This window comes from Equus przewalskii, chromosome 26 (genome assembly GCF_037783145.1).
Source record: "Equus przewalskii isolate Varuska chromosome 26, EquPr2, whole genome shotgun sequence".
Lineage (NCBI taxonomy): Eukaryota > Metazoa > Chordata > Mammalia > Perissodactyla > Equidae > Equus > Equus przewalskii.
The window spans coordinates 12,681,733-12,699,315 of record NC_091856.1 but is presented as its reverse complement, the minus strand read 5'-3'; the positions used below and the strand labels follow the sequence as shown (position 1 = coordinate 12,699,315).

Here is a 17,583-nt window from a genome sequence, read left to right as displayed (position 1 = left end):
CCACCTCTGTGTTCCAATTTCCTAAAATGACCTTATCCTTCTTTTAGAGCAGAAAAAAACTGGCCCTCATTTTAAACATTATTTCTGTTCGTGTCTCTGTCTCACACACAGTGGGTGTGACTCGATTTCCCTCTGTCCTCCCCCCGAGGGCCCCTCCCCACAGGCATGCAGAGGGCGGGAGGCAGGAAGTCCCAGGCAAGTACCTTATGCTCGTCCCGAAGGTGGCTGTCCAGCTCCTCCGTGTGCTTGGTCTCGTAGTAGCAGAGCTGGCATTTGTAGGGTTTCAGTTCGTTGTGCTTTTCGATGTGCTGCTGGAGGCTCTCGTCGCTGGAGCAGGTGAAGGTACACTTATCGCAGCGGAAAACTACTCCCTGCAAGTATTTGGAGAGTTTGGACCGGCACACTTCAATGGGGACAACGCGCTCCTCTGCGGAAACAAACCGGATGGGAAGACGGCACGTTTTACTGACGGTAGGCACACGTCCTCTCTTTGGAATAGAACAAGAAACTCATGCACTCCGCTTTGCTACTTCTTATCAGTTTGGGTCCGTGAACCGCACACACACGTACAATGCTGCCCCATCTCCAACCCCAAAGCATATTCCTTGGGTACGAGGAGGTGTTTTTAAGACGAAAAGCTCCTTGTGAACTGAGTACCCAGAATGAGCTATTATGAGGGGTGGGCAGGCTGCAACGTGCTTGCAAATTCCTGAAGGGAGGTGATTAAAGGAGGGGAGAAGAATGAAGGGGCTGCCATCTTTATCAACATGAACGACCACTGACAACAACCATGAGCACTTCCTACTTCCTCAGCAGCAAGGGTCATTTAGGCTGGACTTACAGGTGTCTTTAAGGAGGAGGAAACTGACATTCCCCGAGCACCTGTGTGCCACCCCAGTGCCCCTTCCTAGGAACTCTTAGGCTGGAATTATTCCCATTTAGTCAAGTGAGGAACTGACTTTTAAGTAACTCTCCAGAGGTCAAAGACATTGTAACTGGCAAGATGAGACCTGCATCCCTGCCTGTGGAACTGCCACTCCATCCTTCCCCATCATTTCCAATTCCATTCCTGTTTCCCCTTCCAACATGCTCTCAGGGGACTGTTTTCCTTTTCCCGAAACCAAAGGAATCTTTAATTTCAAATCTGAAAATGAAACCTGTACACTTTTATTCGCTGAAACTCCACCTCTAACTATGAGGAGCTCACAAGTGACATGGCCGCAGCCAACATTCAGGGGGAAGTGGGGGTGGCGTGGGAGATACGGAGGATCTGGGCCTTTTCAGACAATCTGTAATCTGATTGTCACCAGGGAAAAATAAAAGAGAGAGAGGATTCGGGTGCTTTTCCTGTTAACACACCAAATGCTGTAGGGCTGGAAATGCGTGTGCTTGTTTATTTTGCACTCTCTCACCCTTGTGTTTAACTGCTCAAATTAAATTTCACACCAGTCTGCCCAGAGCATTGGCGCACGCGCCAGATATCCATAACTGGGATAAAATTAAAATCTGTGCTATTTATGCAAGGATCAAATATAGCGTGTGTGTTCATGCTGTGTCTGGATTTCATAAGACTCTGAAAGTTTACAAATGGACGCACACAACATATACTTATATTATTTAGAAACAGCAATGTGTTATTAAGTCAAGAAAGCGTGATTTATTCTCAGAGTCACTGAGTAGCGATGTTTCCAGAGCATGAGTATTTTGTGCGCTGATGCGACGCACTGGGCGAATCCTCCCCCTGTTGTCGGCCTGTGTTGGGCTCCTGGGGACTTTTCCCCACCCATCGTCATGGCTTCCTCTCAACCACCACATTCTCACTGCAGGGCAGTCGCTGCCTCGGGAGCCCTTGAATGTGGCGATTAATTGGCCAGCGGAAAGCTGGGCAGAGGGACTGTGGAAGGTGGTGTCTGCAACAGACTCCCTGGAGCTCTAATGCACGTTATTTTCCTTATACGAAGAGTCAGTGGCTTATTGAAATATAAATATTTTTAAACCAATGTATAGCAGACAGCTAAGAAACACATGATTATAATGTAATCCACACATTTTCTTAGAATAGCAAATGTTTAACAGTCTTCTAACCATTCAGTTCCATGGTTTGGCGTCAATGGAGGACAAAATGCTTTGGCGTAAACCAGTGAGCCTTAAGATGTCCTGCCGCTGTCCTACTCCCCTCGCCCAGGGTTTCTCAAGAGTAGCATGACTGACATTTGGGGGCCAGGCAATTCTTTGTGGTGGGGGCTGTTCTGTGAACTGTAGGATGTTTATCAGCATCCCTGGCTTCTACCCACTAGACGCCAGAAGCTCCCCCTCTTCCCTAGTTGTGACAGCTAGAAATGCTTCCAGACAAATGCACCCCACGGAAGCAAGGTGGACCCAGGTTGAGAACCACTGCTCTAAGCCAAGTGCCAAGCATTAACTCCAGCTGCCCTGGGTAAGATGTGTGGACGTGAACCATCCATGAGCTGGTGCCCACGAGAAGAGACGGGGGTACAGGCTGAACCAGGGGGACCAGCCCCCACACTGAGCATATGCTTTCACACCTCAGGGATTCATGGGAAGTATTGACATGAACTTTTCTGGCACCTTCCTTGAGACTGCATCCCCCCTTGCTCTCTGTGTTTGTCCCTGATTTCTATTTCGTCATTCCTTCTGCTTCCACTTTCACTTGTTGGCTCTGGCCTGTCCCGTCTGCCCTGGCTCTCTTGACCCCAGTGGAGATGGAGAACAGCTGGGTATGACTTTCCAGACAACGATGTGTCCCACACCTTGAAGAAGTCACTCAGTCATCCTCCTGTGTTCACTTCTGCCCCGTAAATAATCAGTTCTTTCAAAATGGTTTTTCATAGGTCTCCCTTTCAATTCCTCTACCACTTTGGTTAGTTTTCTTTGCGGTTTCCAATTTCACTATGTGTGTCTAAGTGAATTTTACACAGTCATGAGCACTCCCAAAAACCTTGGAGTTTCAGTAATAATAATAAATGTGAACCACCGCTACAATTGATTACGTGCTCGCTATGTTTCAGGCACTGTTCGGTGTTCTGCCCTCACTGCCACTTTTCATTCTCATAAGACCCTGCAGAGTCACTTTCCTATCTTCAGTTTATTGATGTGGAAACTGAGAACTGACCTGTTAAGCTGCTTCCTCAAAGTCACTCCTCTATCTCAGTACAAAGTTGTGACCTGGGAGCACAGGCCTCCTGACCTTAGCCAGCGCCCTGCTCCTTCACCCCTGAAAAGAACTCCCAGCAACACTCAATCTGTATTCAGCGTACTTATAAGCCTAACTAATAATTCCTAATATTCTAACAACGCAAAAGCTGGGGGCTGGCCCCGTGGTGTAGTGGTTAAGTTTGCACACTCCGCTTTAGCACCCCAGGATTTGTGGGTTCGGATCCCGGTGTGGACCTACACCACTCATCAAGCCATGTTGAGGTGGCATCCCACACCCAAAATAAAGGAAGACTGTTAGGAATGTTAGCTCAGGGCTAATCTTCCTCAAGCCAAAAAGAGGAATATTCGCAAGAGATGTTAGCTCAGAGGGAATCTTCCTCACCAAAAAAACCAAAACACAGAAATGCAAAAGCTATAGATATCTAAGGCAACCATTTCGATCTGAGTATCTTCCAAATATCTTCAAATCTGATCATTTCCCTGTTTTCTTACTCTGAAATATAAGATTTCCTATTTCCAAACTAAGATATTACTAACATCCCAAGTCTCTTAGTTAGGTGGATTTTTACTAAGATATGAATTGTAGAAAAAAGTTAACTTTTTCTCCTTTCTAAAAACACGGCTAACATGACCAAGATAAAAAAACAAGACAGACCTTGAAAGGCGGGCCAATGATTGACAGCGTTTTCTGAATGAGGTTATTCACGATTGAGGCAAGCGAGGGACATAAAGTTAGAGACGGGAAAGTTTCCAGGTAAGGCTGGAGCCCTGTCTTGGCCACAGAAGCTCAGCACTCAGGGCTTTTTTCTATGGGGGCAGTGACAACTGTGGGCCTTTCTTGACTTCACACCTCTCAAAATTACCTTGGGTAAGAAAGCAAGGGCTGAATCACACTCATTGTGACTCAGCTTCTAGCAGTGGCTGCAAAAATATTATGACTTCACCAGTTCGACTGCAAGATAGATTGTGTCTCTCGTGTCGTCCCACTCAAAAGATGCCTGGTTCTGCAGCTGGACCCCAGAGGAATGCCACACTGAGGCGCACGGATACAAGGGTGCAACAAGAGCCGAGAAGTGTGTGCTGTCAACTCCCGTGTGCTCACTGGAAAAATCTGCAGAACTGCAACTACAAAGTAGGGTCATTTTTGCTCCAAATGGTGAAAAACCACATCACTGTGGAGTCCAGAATCACCAAGTAAAAATCCTTCCTGAAAGGCAGACCACAACACACATGGGTTTCCTCTCCACAAAGTGCCAAGTCTGAAGAAGCAGGGAGAGATCTGGAAGTCATTCACTCCTGCAAACTTTGTAGGCAGATTATCATGGGAGAGGACTGCACCCCTCTTTGGGCCAAACCAAAGACCCACCCATACTCTGTCTCAGCCACCCAAGAGACAAAGGCTGAGTACGAGAAAGCCATTAAGAAACTAACGATGGGTTTCTCAAAAAACAATCATCCCCAAACATAACCATAAACAGACACACATAAACAAGGCACAACAGCTCCTAGTAAGAAGTTATTAAGCTTTGGTGTTATCCAGGCTACCACCTTCAAGCCAGAGAGAGCTGAGAATCGCACCTCTAACTACAACAGGCAAAGTATTTGATGGCGATGGAAGGAAACATATAATTTCACTGAACAAAATGAAAGATTGGCAATCTCACTGTAGAATTTTTTCTCAAGAAAAACAATATTGATCAGATAAATTAAGGGAGATTAGTTCCATTCCAAAAAGATGCCCAATGGTGGGGTTCAGTTAAATTCAGCATTTGTCTAAGTATTGGGGCTACAGGCTGGGAAGCAGAAATTTTGAGTTAATATGCCGACTGCAGTCCAGTATCAGCGATTACACAGCTCCATAATCATCATGTAAATATTTGGCAAAACTGTTTCATCCCTATAATTCAATCTGTGCCCAATTTTTCAGGTCTACTTTGGGGGCGCAAGGTACATACAGGCAAAGCTATGCACGAGGCATCGTTTTTCCAAGGGTGATAAACTCACTAGAAATGTACTCATGAGACTATTTATTCCTTTGTTCACTGTCTCTCTTCCCATTGAAGTTCAAGTTCCTTCAGGACACAAACCTTGCTTCTTCATGGTTGTATTCCCAGAGCTTAAAACAATGCCAACACACAGTGGGTGTTCAATAACTTTTTTGTTGCATGAATGAAAACCCACCAAAAGTCCTACCACCATCTTTCTCCTGAAACTAAAGTCTCAGGGCTTAATTTTTCCCTGGTTAAACTGGTCCAATCATGGCCAACCTCACCAAATGTTGATCTGACCTAAGTTTACAGTTCCTCAAAGAGATGGGTCTACCAATCCTTCACTTCAATCTTTGCTAAATTAGTATCCACCAGGTGTCTCCGCAGTACCCTGGCTTTTCTTCTGTCTGCTGAGTCAAGTTCAAACTCCTACATTGGTATCCAAGCTCTCCATAACTTGGCCAGAACACACTTTTCCGGCCTTGCCTCCTACCCCTTCAGGCCCTCCTCAGAATGGCCTAACACCACACTGTAAATACATCTTGCTTCCACTCACCTGAGTGGTTTGTTAAGCCCCCACCCCCCTGCCATGTAGTGGGTCAAATAGTCCCCCTGAAATTTATGTCTACCTGGAACCTCAGAATGTGAATTTATTGAGACACAAGCTCTTCGCAGATGTTATTAGTCAAGATGAGTCCATACCGGATTAGGGTGGGCCCTAAATCCAATGACTGGTGTTCTTATAAGAAGAGGAGAGGGCACACAGAGACACATGCAGCGATGAAAGCCATGGGCAGACGGAGGCAGAGATTGGTATGGTGCAGCTACAGGGCAAGGAATATCAAGGAATGTCGGGAGCCACCAGAAGCTGGGAAGAGCCGAGGAAGGGAGATTCTTCTCTAGAGCCTTCGGAGGGAGCACAGCCCGCTGACACCTGGATTTCAAAGTTCCTGGCTCCAAAAAGGTGACAGAATACATTTTTGTTATTTTAAGACACCCAGGAAACTAACATACCCCACCTTAAGTCTTCTCTGCCTGTTGAAATGGTATCATGGCTCAGTTTGAAAGCCACTCCCCCTTCACCACGTTTGTCTACCCCAAACAGAAATATATCTGCCACTGCGACTGTCCTGGAAAGTTATCCCTGTCTTATATATACTTATACACACGCTCCATCTCCTTGAGGAGGGCACGTTCTGGGTCTTACATACCCCATCTGACCCAAAGAACCCAGTGTGGCATGTAAGAGGCAAATAATGAATGTTTGCTGAACACATGAACAAACAGTACGCTCTCTTTTGCCACAGCAACACGAATCCATGATTATTTCGCATTCAGATTTGCCATGAGCAAAGTGGATTCTCTTTCCTTCCCTCCCTATTTAAATATAGCTATTTGTCTGGACAAAAAGCGAAGGAAACTCTATTCTTGCAAGCAGTAGGTCAGTCTCAGGGCCAGTTCAGAAGTTGTTGTTCTTGCCTTTTATCCCAAGTATTTTAATTAATGACGGCCACAGAAAGATCTCTTCCCGCAGACCCTAGAGACCAAAGATGTTTATTCATCCACAGAGCAAGGAGAGCACAGTTGCAGAAAGAGCCACCTCTTGTTACTTTCAGATCAGCCCCAACTTGAAATTGTGAGGCAAACACCCAACTCCGTCTCTTGACTTGTCAAGATCAGTTTCCCACTGAGCTGCCATTTTGAGTTGAGGTGGACACCAATGCCAGCCCAGGACACAGATAGCAGACACAGATGTCCTGAAGCAGGTTGCTATCTATGGTTCAGTGGTCCTTGTCTCTGACCTCCAGCCCACAGAAAATTCCATCCTCGGACCCAGCTGTCACAGCCACTGGGACTTTCAACAGGGTGACACCAACCATCTTCCCTAGAGTGAGAGAGTGGTGGTTAAAGTCATGGACTGTGGGTCAGATCCCAGCTGGGTCACCTGTTAGCCATGTGACCTTAGGTAAGACGTTCAGTCTTTCTGAGCCTGTTTTTTCCCTTGTGATCAGGGATAGCCGTAACATCCACCACTTAAGGTTTTCTGAGAATTCCATAAAATGACATATTGGAAACACTTAGTACAGCACTTGCCACCTAATAAGCACTGAGTAATAGTAACCATTGTTGTTGTTAATGTTGTCACTATTACTACCAATCCTAAATGCTCGTGTTCATTCGAGATTGTGCACTTTCTGACAATCAGTAAGTCCCTATGAGGACAACAGTTACTTACTCAGATGCCTCTTTTTACATAAATGATCTCTATCAATAAACAGAAGAGATCGTAGGTAACCAGTGACAGGCAACATGATGGATGTGTTGGGATCAGAGGACCGGTTGATTCATAGCTTCGCTGCTCACTGCTTGGGTGACTGTGATTAAACCAGTTCAGCTCCCGTGGCCCTTGTGGGACTTACCACTGTATTGATGGTGGGGACCACATGCACTATATCCTACACAGTCCCCTTCCGGAGAACTCATGGAGAAATTCCTTGCAGGTTTTCATGTCTAGGATTCCTGAAAATTTCCTTAACAAAATTTCAAAAGTCTCACAAACACTCTAAATCCAACTGGTTCTGTTGGATTCTGTTTTCTTCTCTCCCATGGTTGGCAGGAATCTCAGGGCCATGTCTGCAGCCCACTGTGACGAAACGCTCGGCACCTCCCGGTGCACACTGAGTACCCAGCCTCTCGGTGAGCTCTCCCATCCTTTCAGAGGAACTTTCAAGTGGCTTCTCCAGATTTTGCATTTGCCCCAATTTTCCTCATTTGTTCTTAATCCTATAGTTCTGCACAAATCTCTTTATGATATAAATAAATGTGAAATAAATGACCACAAACAATTATACTAAATTAAAAAAAAAAGTAGTTTTTCTCAGCTTCAAGCTCCCCAGACGTAAAACAGGACTATGAGTCACAGTATTATCCCCCACAGTGTTGTCGGAGGATGAAGCGACTTTGTGCGGCAGAAGCGCTTCGTCAAGTGGAGCGCTCTGAGGGCATCTCTCTTTGCCTCCCTCTTTCCTGAATCCTCAGCCCAGGGAAGGGAAGCCATTGAGCTCATTAGGCATCAAAGGTCTGATCCCGCCAGGCAGCAATATGGGAAAGGAGAGGGAGTCAAATGAGGAAGTGAGGTCTCACCGGTTCTGTTTGCTCGGCAGCACCACTATGCGTGGCCTCTCCCCAAGCTGTTAGGGGGCACAGAGCCACCACGACACATGGGCCGGGGGACCAGAAGCCAGGTGACTGAGGCGGAACACCAGGTGGGACCACTCGGGCCAAGAATTCCTGCCTAAATGTTGCCTCACTGCTTCTCTCAGCTTGCAGGTGGACATCCTAGCCAGCAACGATGTCATGTCTCATTAGAGTGCCAGGGGGTGGGGGGAGATCTGAGAATGTGAAAGGTTGAGCCTCTTAGGGAGCTTGCAGCAGATATGGGTGAAATGTCACAAAACACTTGGTCAAAGGCAGTGGCTCTGGGGAAAGGTTGGAAACTTTGAGAATGCCTCCCAAATATCCAGCATTTCAGAGTGATTGACATCTCAGCAAGAGAGCAGAAGACACTCACAGCTTTTGAGGCACATGTGGCAAATACCGAAAAGCTTTCCAAGGTTACAAGTGATGGAAGGAAGACAGGAAGAAGGAGGAAGAAAAGGAGGGAGGGAAGGAGCAAAGGAGAGATGGAAAGATCAGTAGATGGAAACAGAAGGAGAGACTGGCAGTTGGGTATTCTAGTCATCTCGTTCCATCCACCTCCGGCTTGAATCTTTTGAGGGCAAAGAAGTTTTTATATAAACACATTTTTCCTCCCAATGCAGAGGAAGCCTGTTGTTTAACCGTGTTTTAATTCACTAAGGGTAAACTCAACTCAAAGAAAAACCCAAGAGGACTTAAAAGAAGTGGCCCTGTGCATCAACAGGACCCAATTATTTGGAACCCTCAGCATTCATCATTATGGAACATACTAGACACTTTACATGTTATTGCATAGACATAATCGTCATCTCTTCTTACAGATGAGAGACAGGTTAAATCCAGAAGGCTTTAAAATCAGAATTTAAACCCAAAGGTTTATGGGTTTTCTAATATCCATCAGGCCACTTTTATTTTTAAGAATTTTCTCTCTCCATCCATTTCAGGGGAAACTCTACATTCTGTGTTGGAAAGCATCATTTGGTCTTCCTCCAAAGAACCGCTCTCACCCAGAGAACTCTTCACGTTTTACAATGAGGCTTCACCCAGCCCTCTGTTTCTCATTCCCTCCTTCCGTAGCCTGGCTGCGAGAGCAGGGGATTCAGAATATAAAGCTCCCTCATGCTGGGCAGGCCTGCAGAACCCATCACCTCTGCCCCACTCCAGGTGGAGGAAATCCTCTCAGCAAGAAGGCGTTTTTATCCAGTTGACTGTCCCCGGGGTTGTCACTGTGATTTCCTGCCTGGAGATAAGGTGACGAACAAGGGACCAGGGCAGAGGTGCCACTGCCACCTCGAGACGGCATCCCTGTCATACCACCTGGGCCACCCTCCCCCGCACACCAAGAAATCCACGTCAGGAAGGTTACCTCGATGCAGCACGATGTGGTCGATCATGTTGCGTTTGTATTTGGTGTGATAGAGGCAGAGAGGACAGCGGAGATCTTTGGGGCCCTCCTCAGGAACCGCCGAATGCCCGGCTTCCACGTGCATAGTGAACGCAGATCTGGGGGAGAGGCAGGGGAGAGAGGCAGTGAGCGGGACGAGGGACCACTTCACTCACACACCCCCTGCTGCCAACCCTACCACAGGGCTTCCGGGTGTGAGACCCCGCCTGATGGGCCCAAACCACAGTCGTTAATCACGTTTGCTGACCAAAAGCTCCTTGGTCACTTGTCCAATCCAGTAACTGAACACTGTTGCGCGGCGGTAACTTCTTTTTTGGAAATTTTGCCACTTGGCTGGGTTCAGGGCTTAGTTTGAAAAGAAATGGGATTCCCTAAACACTGTATTCTTGAAAATTAGAAACTGTCTGTTAAAAATATGAAAATAAAATCCCTACGAAAACATGTTTCTCATCGTGTTTCGAAGGAGAGAGACGACTTTAAAGCTAGGTGGATTTACCAACTGTCTACAAGCTGGTTAGGGAGTCATCATTGACGTCATGGTTGACAACCAGGCAAACTAAACTCAGAGCTGCTGTACCAGCTCGAAGGCGGAGGGCAACAGTAGTTGCTGCCCCTCCATCCTTTCCAAAATGTCACATTCTACAAAGCCTTCAAAAACCGGAGGAAACCAAGAGCGTAATGGGCGGGTTTAATGGGTTAATTAACCTAGTGCTTCTCTCGGGGGAACACGCACACCTGTCAGTGGGCCTTGTGATCTGGGTCCTTCTAGAACTCTCTCTCAGTTCTAAGGCCACACACATATTTATCTGAAAAACAACCGAACCGAACTAACAGAGATACAACACATTTTCCATCAAATCCCAGCAACTCAGATGTTGGTGGAAAAGAGATCTGTTCTTCCAACTCATGTTTTCCTTTGGGCCTGAAGCCTACTGTCGCCAGCCCCTCTGCGGAGTCTGTACTGAAGTACTGGCGTGGCCAAAGGCTCAGGTCCTGACTGCAATAGGAGCCGATGATGACAGCTCTCGATCCGTAACATACCATCTAGCGTTATCTTATTATAATAGCTTTCTAGCTCTGATAGAAATTGTAACACTGTTAGTATTTCCTTTGTGCCAGGCACTGCTCTAAGCACTTCAGATACATTGGTTCATATACTCCTCACAAGAGCCCTAGGAGGGAGGGACTATTAGTATCTTTATTTTACAAAGAACCGGAGACACAGAGAGTCTTGGAGACTTGTCCAAAGTCACACAGCCAGTAAGTGGCAAAGCTGGGACTCAAACCCAGGCAGCCAGGCTCCACGTTCTACACTGGTAACTACTAACCTCAACAGTCTCTCCCAGGATGAGATTAAATCACAGTTTAGATTAAATGATAGGAAGCCCTCTATTTTTTTGAGTTCACTGATTCTGTCACACACAGGAGCAAAGGGGACTTTGGATTCTCTTTCTCCAGATTGGAACAATCTCTCTAGGATTGCTCAAGTCTAGTCTTCACAGGCTGGAGTCTTGATTCTCGGGGTGTCTTTCCACAATATGATCTTAAGAGAGAAGAATTTTCTACAAGGGTAGCAGAAAAGTCACAACTGCTGGATGTTCTGTCTTGACTTTGACTTTGTTTTCAAGAACACATTTTTTTTCAAAGACAAATAAAAGAAGGGGACACAGTTCTCCGAGGGGAAAAAAAAGCATTGCTTCCTGCACTGGGTCAAGGAAATCCTTTGCTGCGATCTCACACTGCTCGCGCACCCATTCACTCTGCTTTTTAAACTCATTTGTTCAGATATAGCTCTTCATCCCTTCCACAAACCCCAAAGCAGTCTTCTGGAACTAGCCTCCTTTTGTGAAGACTGAACCCAATCCCTGCATCATCCCATGGGCAAGGCCTCCCCTGAACTCCAGGTAGGAGAGGGCAAGGGAAGAATGTGGTGAGGGGCGGAGCAGAGGCAGCCACCTTGTTTTTCAAGGCTGTTCTTCATGCCACTTACTTAAAGCCTGTGTAAAAGGAACAGTCTTTGCACTTGAAGAGCTTCTTCCCACCGTGCTTGTCCCTGTAATGGCGCCTGATGCTCTGGATGTAGCCAGAGGAGAATTCACAGAATTCGCAGTGAAGAACAGCTTCGGTTTTCTGCTCAGCGCTCCCGGCAGCCCCAGAAAGAGGCACAGGGCTTACACGGCTGTTGTTCCTCGCCAGGGCAGCAGACTGATAGTGGTTCAACTGCTGCTGGACATCTGGAGGCTCCGAGTAGGATGAGTCTGTGGACAGACGGGGGAAAATGACACCGGACACAGAAAAAACGGTGGGGGTTTGAAGCTTGAAAACCTCCGACATTAGTTTTGAGTATTTTGTTAAGGGGACGACTATGACCCTATCTTTCATCTTCATTTACATTCACAACACCTATCTGGGGAAACACAGGTGTGTCGTTTCTTTTAATCTGACTTTGAAGGCTTGCAGCATTTAAAAATAAAATTCTGAGGTTAAAGGTTTCAAAGTGAAGGAAGAAAGGAAACTGTTTTTTTTAAAGGAAATTGCAGTGTGGCAACAGGCTGCCACAGAATACCCGTCCTTGTAGGGGAGATAAACCCACAAAACGTCCACAGGAGTCTACACGAGAAAGCGAAGCAAATGATGCAATCGCTCCTCCTCTGCAGGCCAGAATTATTCAAGCCAAGCAAAGAAAAAAAAAAAGTGTTTAACAGAAATGCTGAAGCACATGGCACTCACAAATATAAAAATGTTTTATGCCTTCACAGTGAAGTGATTTAAATTTTAAAATATAAAAATCCCAGAGTGTTCTCCAGGAATGGATGTTTAAAGCTTAGTCAGCATTAAAATGGAGATTTATTCATAAATCCCATTAAAATGAAATTCCAAATAAGTTTCCCTGGAAGGTATTTTCAAGTTTGCAATTTGGAGGGAAATGTCGGAAATGACAGGCACAAATCTCAACCCTGAGAAGCTTCAGTGGCATGTGGTGGGGAAATCGGATCTAGATGGGAGGTGGGGAAATCTCAGAGTTTCTTCTTTAAATAAATTTAAAAAAACGTAACAGAGAGAGAGAGGGAAAGTAAAAGAAAGGTCTTGAACCTTTTCCCAACACACGGCTTTGAATGCTGAGGTTAAGAATTCAACAACATTGTCCTGTGTAACCTACAGCTGCCTGTGAATGACACAATAGAGCCCGGGAGTTCCACACAGATGAATTTCAGTGTAACTTTCCTTGAAAAGAAAACAAAGGGCTCTTTTCTGAAGCCTTTCAAAAAGCAGGGGGAAAAGGGAGCGAAACTGTACCAGCCTCCTCCTGATTTGATGGACACTTCATTTTCCAAAGCACGATTCCCCCAGGCAGGACATGGAGGAATTCTGTAAAACCCATCTTTGATGACACTTGTACCATCCATCCCATCGGCCTCTTCGATGCAGCCTCCCTTCTGGTGGGGCCACCTCCTGTCTTCAAAATACTGAACTACCTCCCCTTCTTGCTTTCTTCCTCCCCCTCCTCCATTTGTATTCCTCAAGATCGAGAAAAACCCCTTTGGAAATTGTAAACCGACCTGCCACACACACCAGAATAAAACAAAAGGAAACTTGAACAATTATCTCGGAGCCTCCATGGGTTCGTTACCAGGTGGAAAGTGAAGACAAAGAGAGAAAGCAGTGACACAACTGAATTCATTTCACCCGATTCTTTTTATCTCCTTTTTCTTTATTCCTCGACCCTTGCTGATGAACCCACTCAGGATCACAATAATGCAATTGTCAACTTCTCATTCTTTCTTTCAATAGCAGGTTTGTTTACCATTTCATGGATTGTTCGAGATGTGTTCTATTTAAGCTCTCAAGACTGGTTTCTGCTTAAAACACACACACCATGAAGAACAAAACACACTCCGCCTCTCTTGTTAACAGAGACTTGGGCCGCCAAGGCAGTGCCCCCGACAAGCCCCTGTCCTCTGGGCAGTGTGGTCCTCGTGTGCTCTTAGCTCTGCAGAAGAGAAATTCTGTGACCTTCGGGGACCAAAGTCGGGTCCAACTGCCCCTGAGCGTCCACCATCCACAAATCTACCCAGAGACCAGAACAAACGTCTCCAGGAACAGTCCATTTCCCAATAAGCAGCCAAGACTTCCTCCCAGACACAGCACCCACCTCAGTGTGTCCCACAGGTTAGCACAGACGCTGGCAGTCATCTCTGACCCAAGGCACCTGACAGCTTCAACCCATTTCTAGCAAAATTATGAAGCAGCTCCTAATCAGACGATAAGCCAGGTAAATTCGTCTCCCCCTACCTTCCGCCCACCCCCTACCTAACCTAACACGTGCACGGACCTCTTAGACACACCTCCTCTAAAGGAAGAGCGTCTCCTTTAACTTAACACATTTTTCTTGTCTTTAGGGTCGATTGCATATTATTCCATCCATCTCAGAAAACGAATTCTAAATTTTAACTCCAGTATTTACGTGTTATATGAAACTCAGAGAAATAAAAATACAAGAAATCGTGGGGAAAGGATTCCAAGGAAGGAAAGCTCATCACCCTTCTTAAATGGCAGTGCCAGAGCAACAGCTGTATGGAGCCACGGCATACCTTCCTTTTCTCCTGGTTTAAATCAGATGGAATACAAAAATAAGCAAATCCCATCACTTATGATACATTTGTAATAATACCCAGGTTACAACTTTTTGGGTCTTCTTAGAGCCGTACTTTCTTCTCTGGTGCCAAGACACTGTCTCTCTCTTTCTCTCTCACTTGGGAGTTTGCGAATAATGTACAATTTTAGCACTTCGGGCACTAAAGTGACAAAGACGTGAGCATGTATGATTCCACCGATCTTAAAAAAGCCCACTTGCTAAGCTACATAAAATTCTAGCTGGTTCACGAGGCACAGCCTGAAGAGCAGGAACAGGGCTGCTCTGTGCCCAGGTTAGAAAGGCAAAGAGACTGTTAGCAGTGAAGGGCATGTCACATAAGTTAAAAATCATCATTAAGACGATTCTCTTTCATTCCAAGCTTAAGGAAAGTAAAAACACTCTGCGCTTGGAGAGCCCGACTTGTGGTCACAGAGAAATACAGCCGCAGAAGCACAAGAGGATGAATCCAACCGGGATTCCGTACCCAACTGTGGGCCACACGAGTCACTTCTTTATCAACTGCATGGCTGGTGATATCTACAACGGAACCAACAGCAGAGATGAGTTTGGTCCAGATGTTCCTCACCCAACCCTGAGCCAGGCGGTCTGAGAAACGAGATGACTTCTCGGACTTGTGACTTTATTTATATGCAGTTTTAGAAAATAAATTATAATTTACAATGGTAGTTAGAAATTTAATTACATTATAGGTAGCCATCCATTTGGTAAATTGTCTGTAACAAGAAAATAATTTTGTAAAATCAGAATTAAACTGGAATTTTAGCACGGATAGTCACAGTACCTATAGGTGTGAGTGTGGAATTTACTGAGCAGCCAGCAATGAATTCTCACAACGATGGTGGGCAGCATAGGGTCTCCTCCCAGTTTTACCCACGAGAGAGCTGAGGCTCAGAATGGTTGGTCACCCAGCTACTAAGAGGCAGAGGGAGGATATGAACAGAGATCAGAGTCTTATCTATTAGGCATCTGTACCCATTGGCAACCTCTGGAGGCCCGTGATGCAAGTCAGAAGAAAGAGAAAGAACATCTGAGTTTTCCATCAGCAACAAACACACAGCAGAGAGGAGAGAGAGAAGGTGGGAGAAAGGCTGAAATAGTTGAGAAGATAACATTAGAATAGATAGAAATGGTAACAGATAGAACAGATGGTAAATAACATTAAACGGAATACACAAGAAAACACTAAAATAAGCATTTCAGGGCACATGGGAAAAAAATAATACACAAAGTAAGAGTTGTAGGAAAGAAAAAGAAGATCCAAAATTTCAAAATGCTTTACAAAAACAAAGAAGGGGACCACACAGGAGACGCTGCTACAAGCACGCCGCACAGGTTAGCATGGCAAATACCCAGAACTGGGAATCTGCCTCTGCAAATGGCACGCTTTAGTGAGATGCTGGATAAATGGCACTCAAACAATAAGGCTCTAAGACTCCTCCAGTGGGATCTAGGGGAGGAAGAAAGGTACACAAACGCAAATGGGAGATGGGTGCTCGCAGGTGGTGGCCCTTGGACAGCTCAGGATTTCAAACCAGGGAAAGGGCTGAGTTCGAGACGAGACATCCTACCCCTCTAACTAGTCATGTTCTGGAGACACAGGAAATTTCTTGCTCTAATTCCAGCTCCCTAGAATACCAGCCAAACCCAGGTAAGTATCAGTTTGAGAGTTTTTCTTTTTCTTTTTTCTCTAGAAATTAGCCGGCACAGAAACAATCACAGAAAATTGAATTTATAGAGGCACACGAGAAACCAGCAAACTGGAAGAATAAACATAGAAGAATGAAGCTTTCTTGAATATTCTGATTCTACCAACATTTAGCCAACACCCTCTTAGCGTCAGACCATATGCTGGCTCTAGGGATTCCAAGTCAAAGCCACGAGGGGGGCCTTCTAGAAACTTGGGTCTATAAGGGGAGAGAGCAGAGCAGTCGGCTGTTAGGAAAATAGAGGCCTTCTCCATGCTTAGCAAACTTACTCATCGATTTAAGGAATACAAGAGGCAAAGAGAACAAATGAACAGTAACAGGAGAGCTGAACTATTGCAAGATTAAGGAAGACACAAGGAAGAGTAAGAATCAATTGGGCGGTAAATTGCGGGAACCCAAGAGGACATTCCCTCATGCACTGACTGTTCCCAAAAGGAAGCCACACAGGGGGATCAATTCTCAATTTTCTGCAGCTCCGCAGAGAGGGTGTGAGTGAAGGTAAAACAGCAGAGGAAGCGCCTTGGTGCCAGCAACCACATTGAATTAGATCTGAGCTAGAGTTTTGTGCAGACTTGGGAGACAGGGCTCCTTGGTCAGCGTGAATCAAGTACCAGGAGAAAATAAAAGACAAAGAATTCGAGGCAAGCAAATTTTAGAGGTGGCCAGGGCAATGATTAAATTACATCCATTCATTCAGCACATGTTTACGGAGCTCCTAAGTCAATGGGAGACCCTGTTCAAGGACAGTAGGACTTGGTCCCTGCCCTCAAGCAACTCACTGTCTCAGACAGACAAGTAAATAACTGTGATACCATGCAAAAAAAGTCTTAATAGAGGCATCGATAAAGAACTAGTGGAGAAGAAGGCAAAATCAGGGGCAGCTGGTGACCCACAGCACGTGGGAATGAGGGAGACAGGGGGAGGATGTCAAGAGAAGCTCGAGTGTCCGCTAATAAATGTAACTAGTATTAGTGTGTTAATTAATGAAATCAACACTAGACATGAAGATACCTAAATGTTCAATTCACCACATCTCCACCTTCAGTCACAGATAGAAATCAAACAGCTACGTTATCCCAATGAAAATTTCCCTTGATTCTTAAAACGAAAAGAAATGAAGATCAGAAGATGAGTCTGAATAGAAAAATATGCACATCAGAGGGTGTGGTCGATTGCAGAAGGGAGAATTTAAAATCTTTAAGTTCTAAAATAACAGAAAGTTCAAAAGAACGCACGGATTGTAATTTTCTTCAGAAAAGCAGGCACGTTTCGCAACTAAAGGTTGATTGTATAAGGAATAAGAAATAGAATATTACCTGTGAATAACTTAACCACAAATGCTGTAAATATCCAAGTATGGAGGGGGGTGGGACCCAAATATACTGGAAATACAGCCCACTACTGCTAGCTGAGAAATTATAGAAAAGTTGAGAAAGTCACACTAAACGACAA

At 45.4% G+C, this 17,583-nt stretch overlaps 1 protein-coding gene across 11 annotated transcripts in view; it reads right to left on the bottom strand.

The window, feature by feature from the left end:
* Positions 1-17,583, bottom strand: part of ZNF462 (zinc finger protein 462) — a 137,845-nt gene that overhangs the window by 22,582 nt on the left and 97,680 nt on the right. For all 11 annotated transcript variants that reach the window (XR_011533486.1, XR_011533488.1, XR_011533489.1 and 8 more), the window contains exons 8-10: positions 11,759-12,026; positions 9,730-9,866; positions 204-427 (exon numbers count right to left, since the gene is read on the bottom strand). Coding sequence is in view for 8 of the 11 variants with exons in the window: in XM_070596044.1 (XP_070452145.1) it covers positions 204-427; positions 9,730-9,866; positions 11,759-12,026 (629 nt within the window). In the remaining 3 variants the exon portion in view is untranslated. The remainder of the gene's footprint in view (positions 1-203; positions 428-9,729; positions 9,867-11,758; positions 12,027-17,583) is intronic.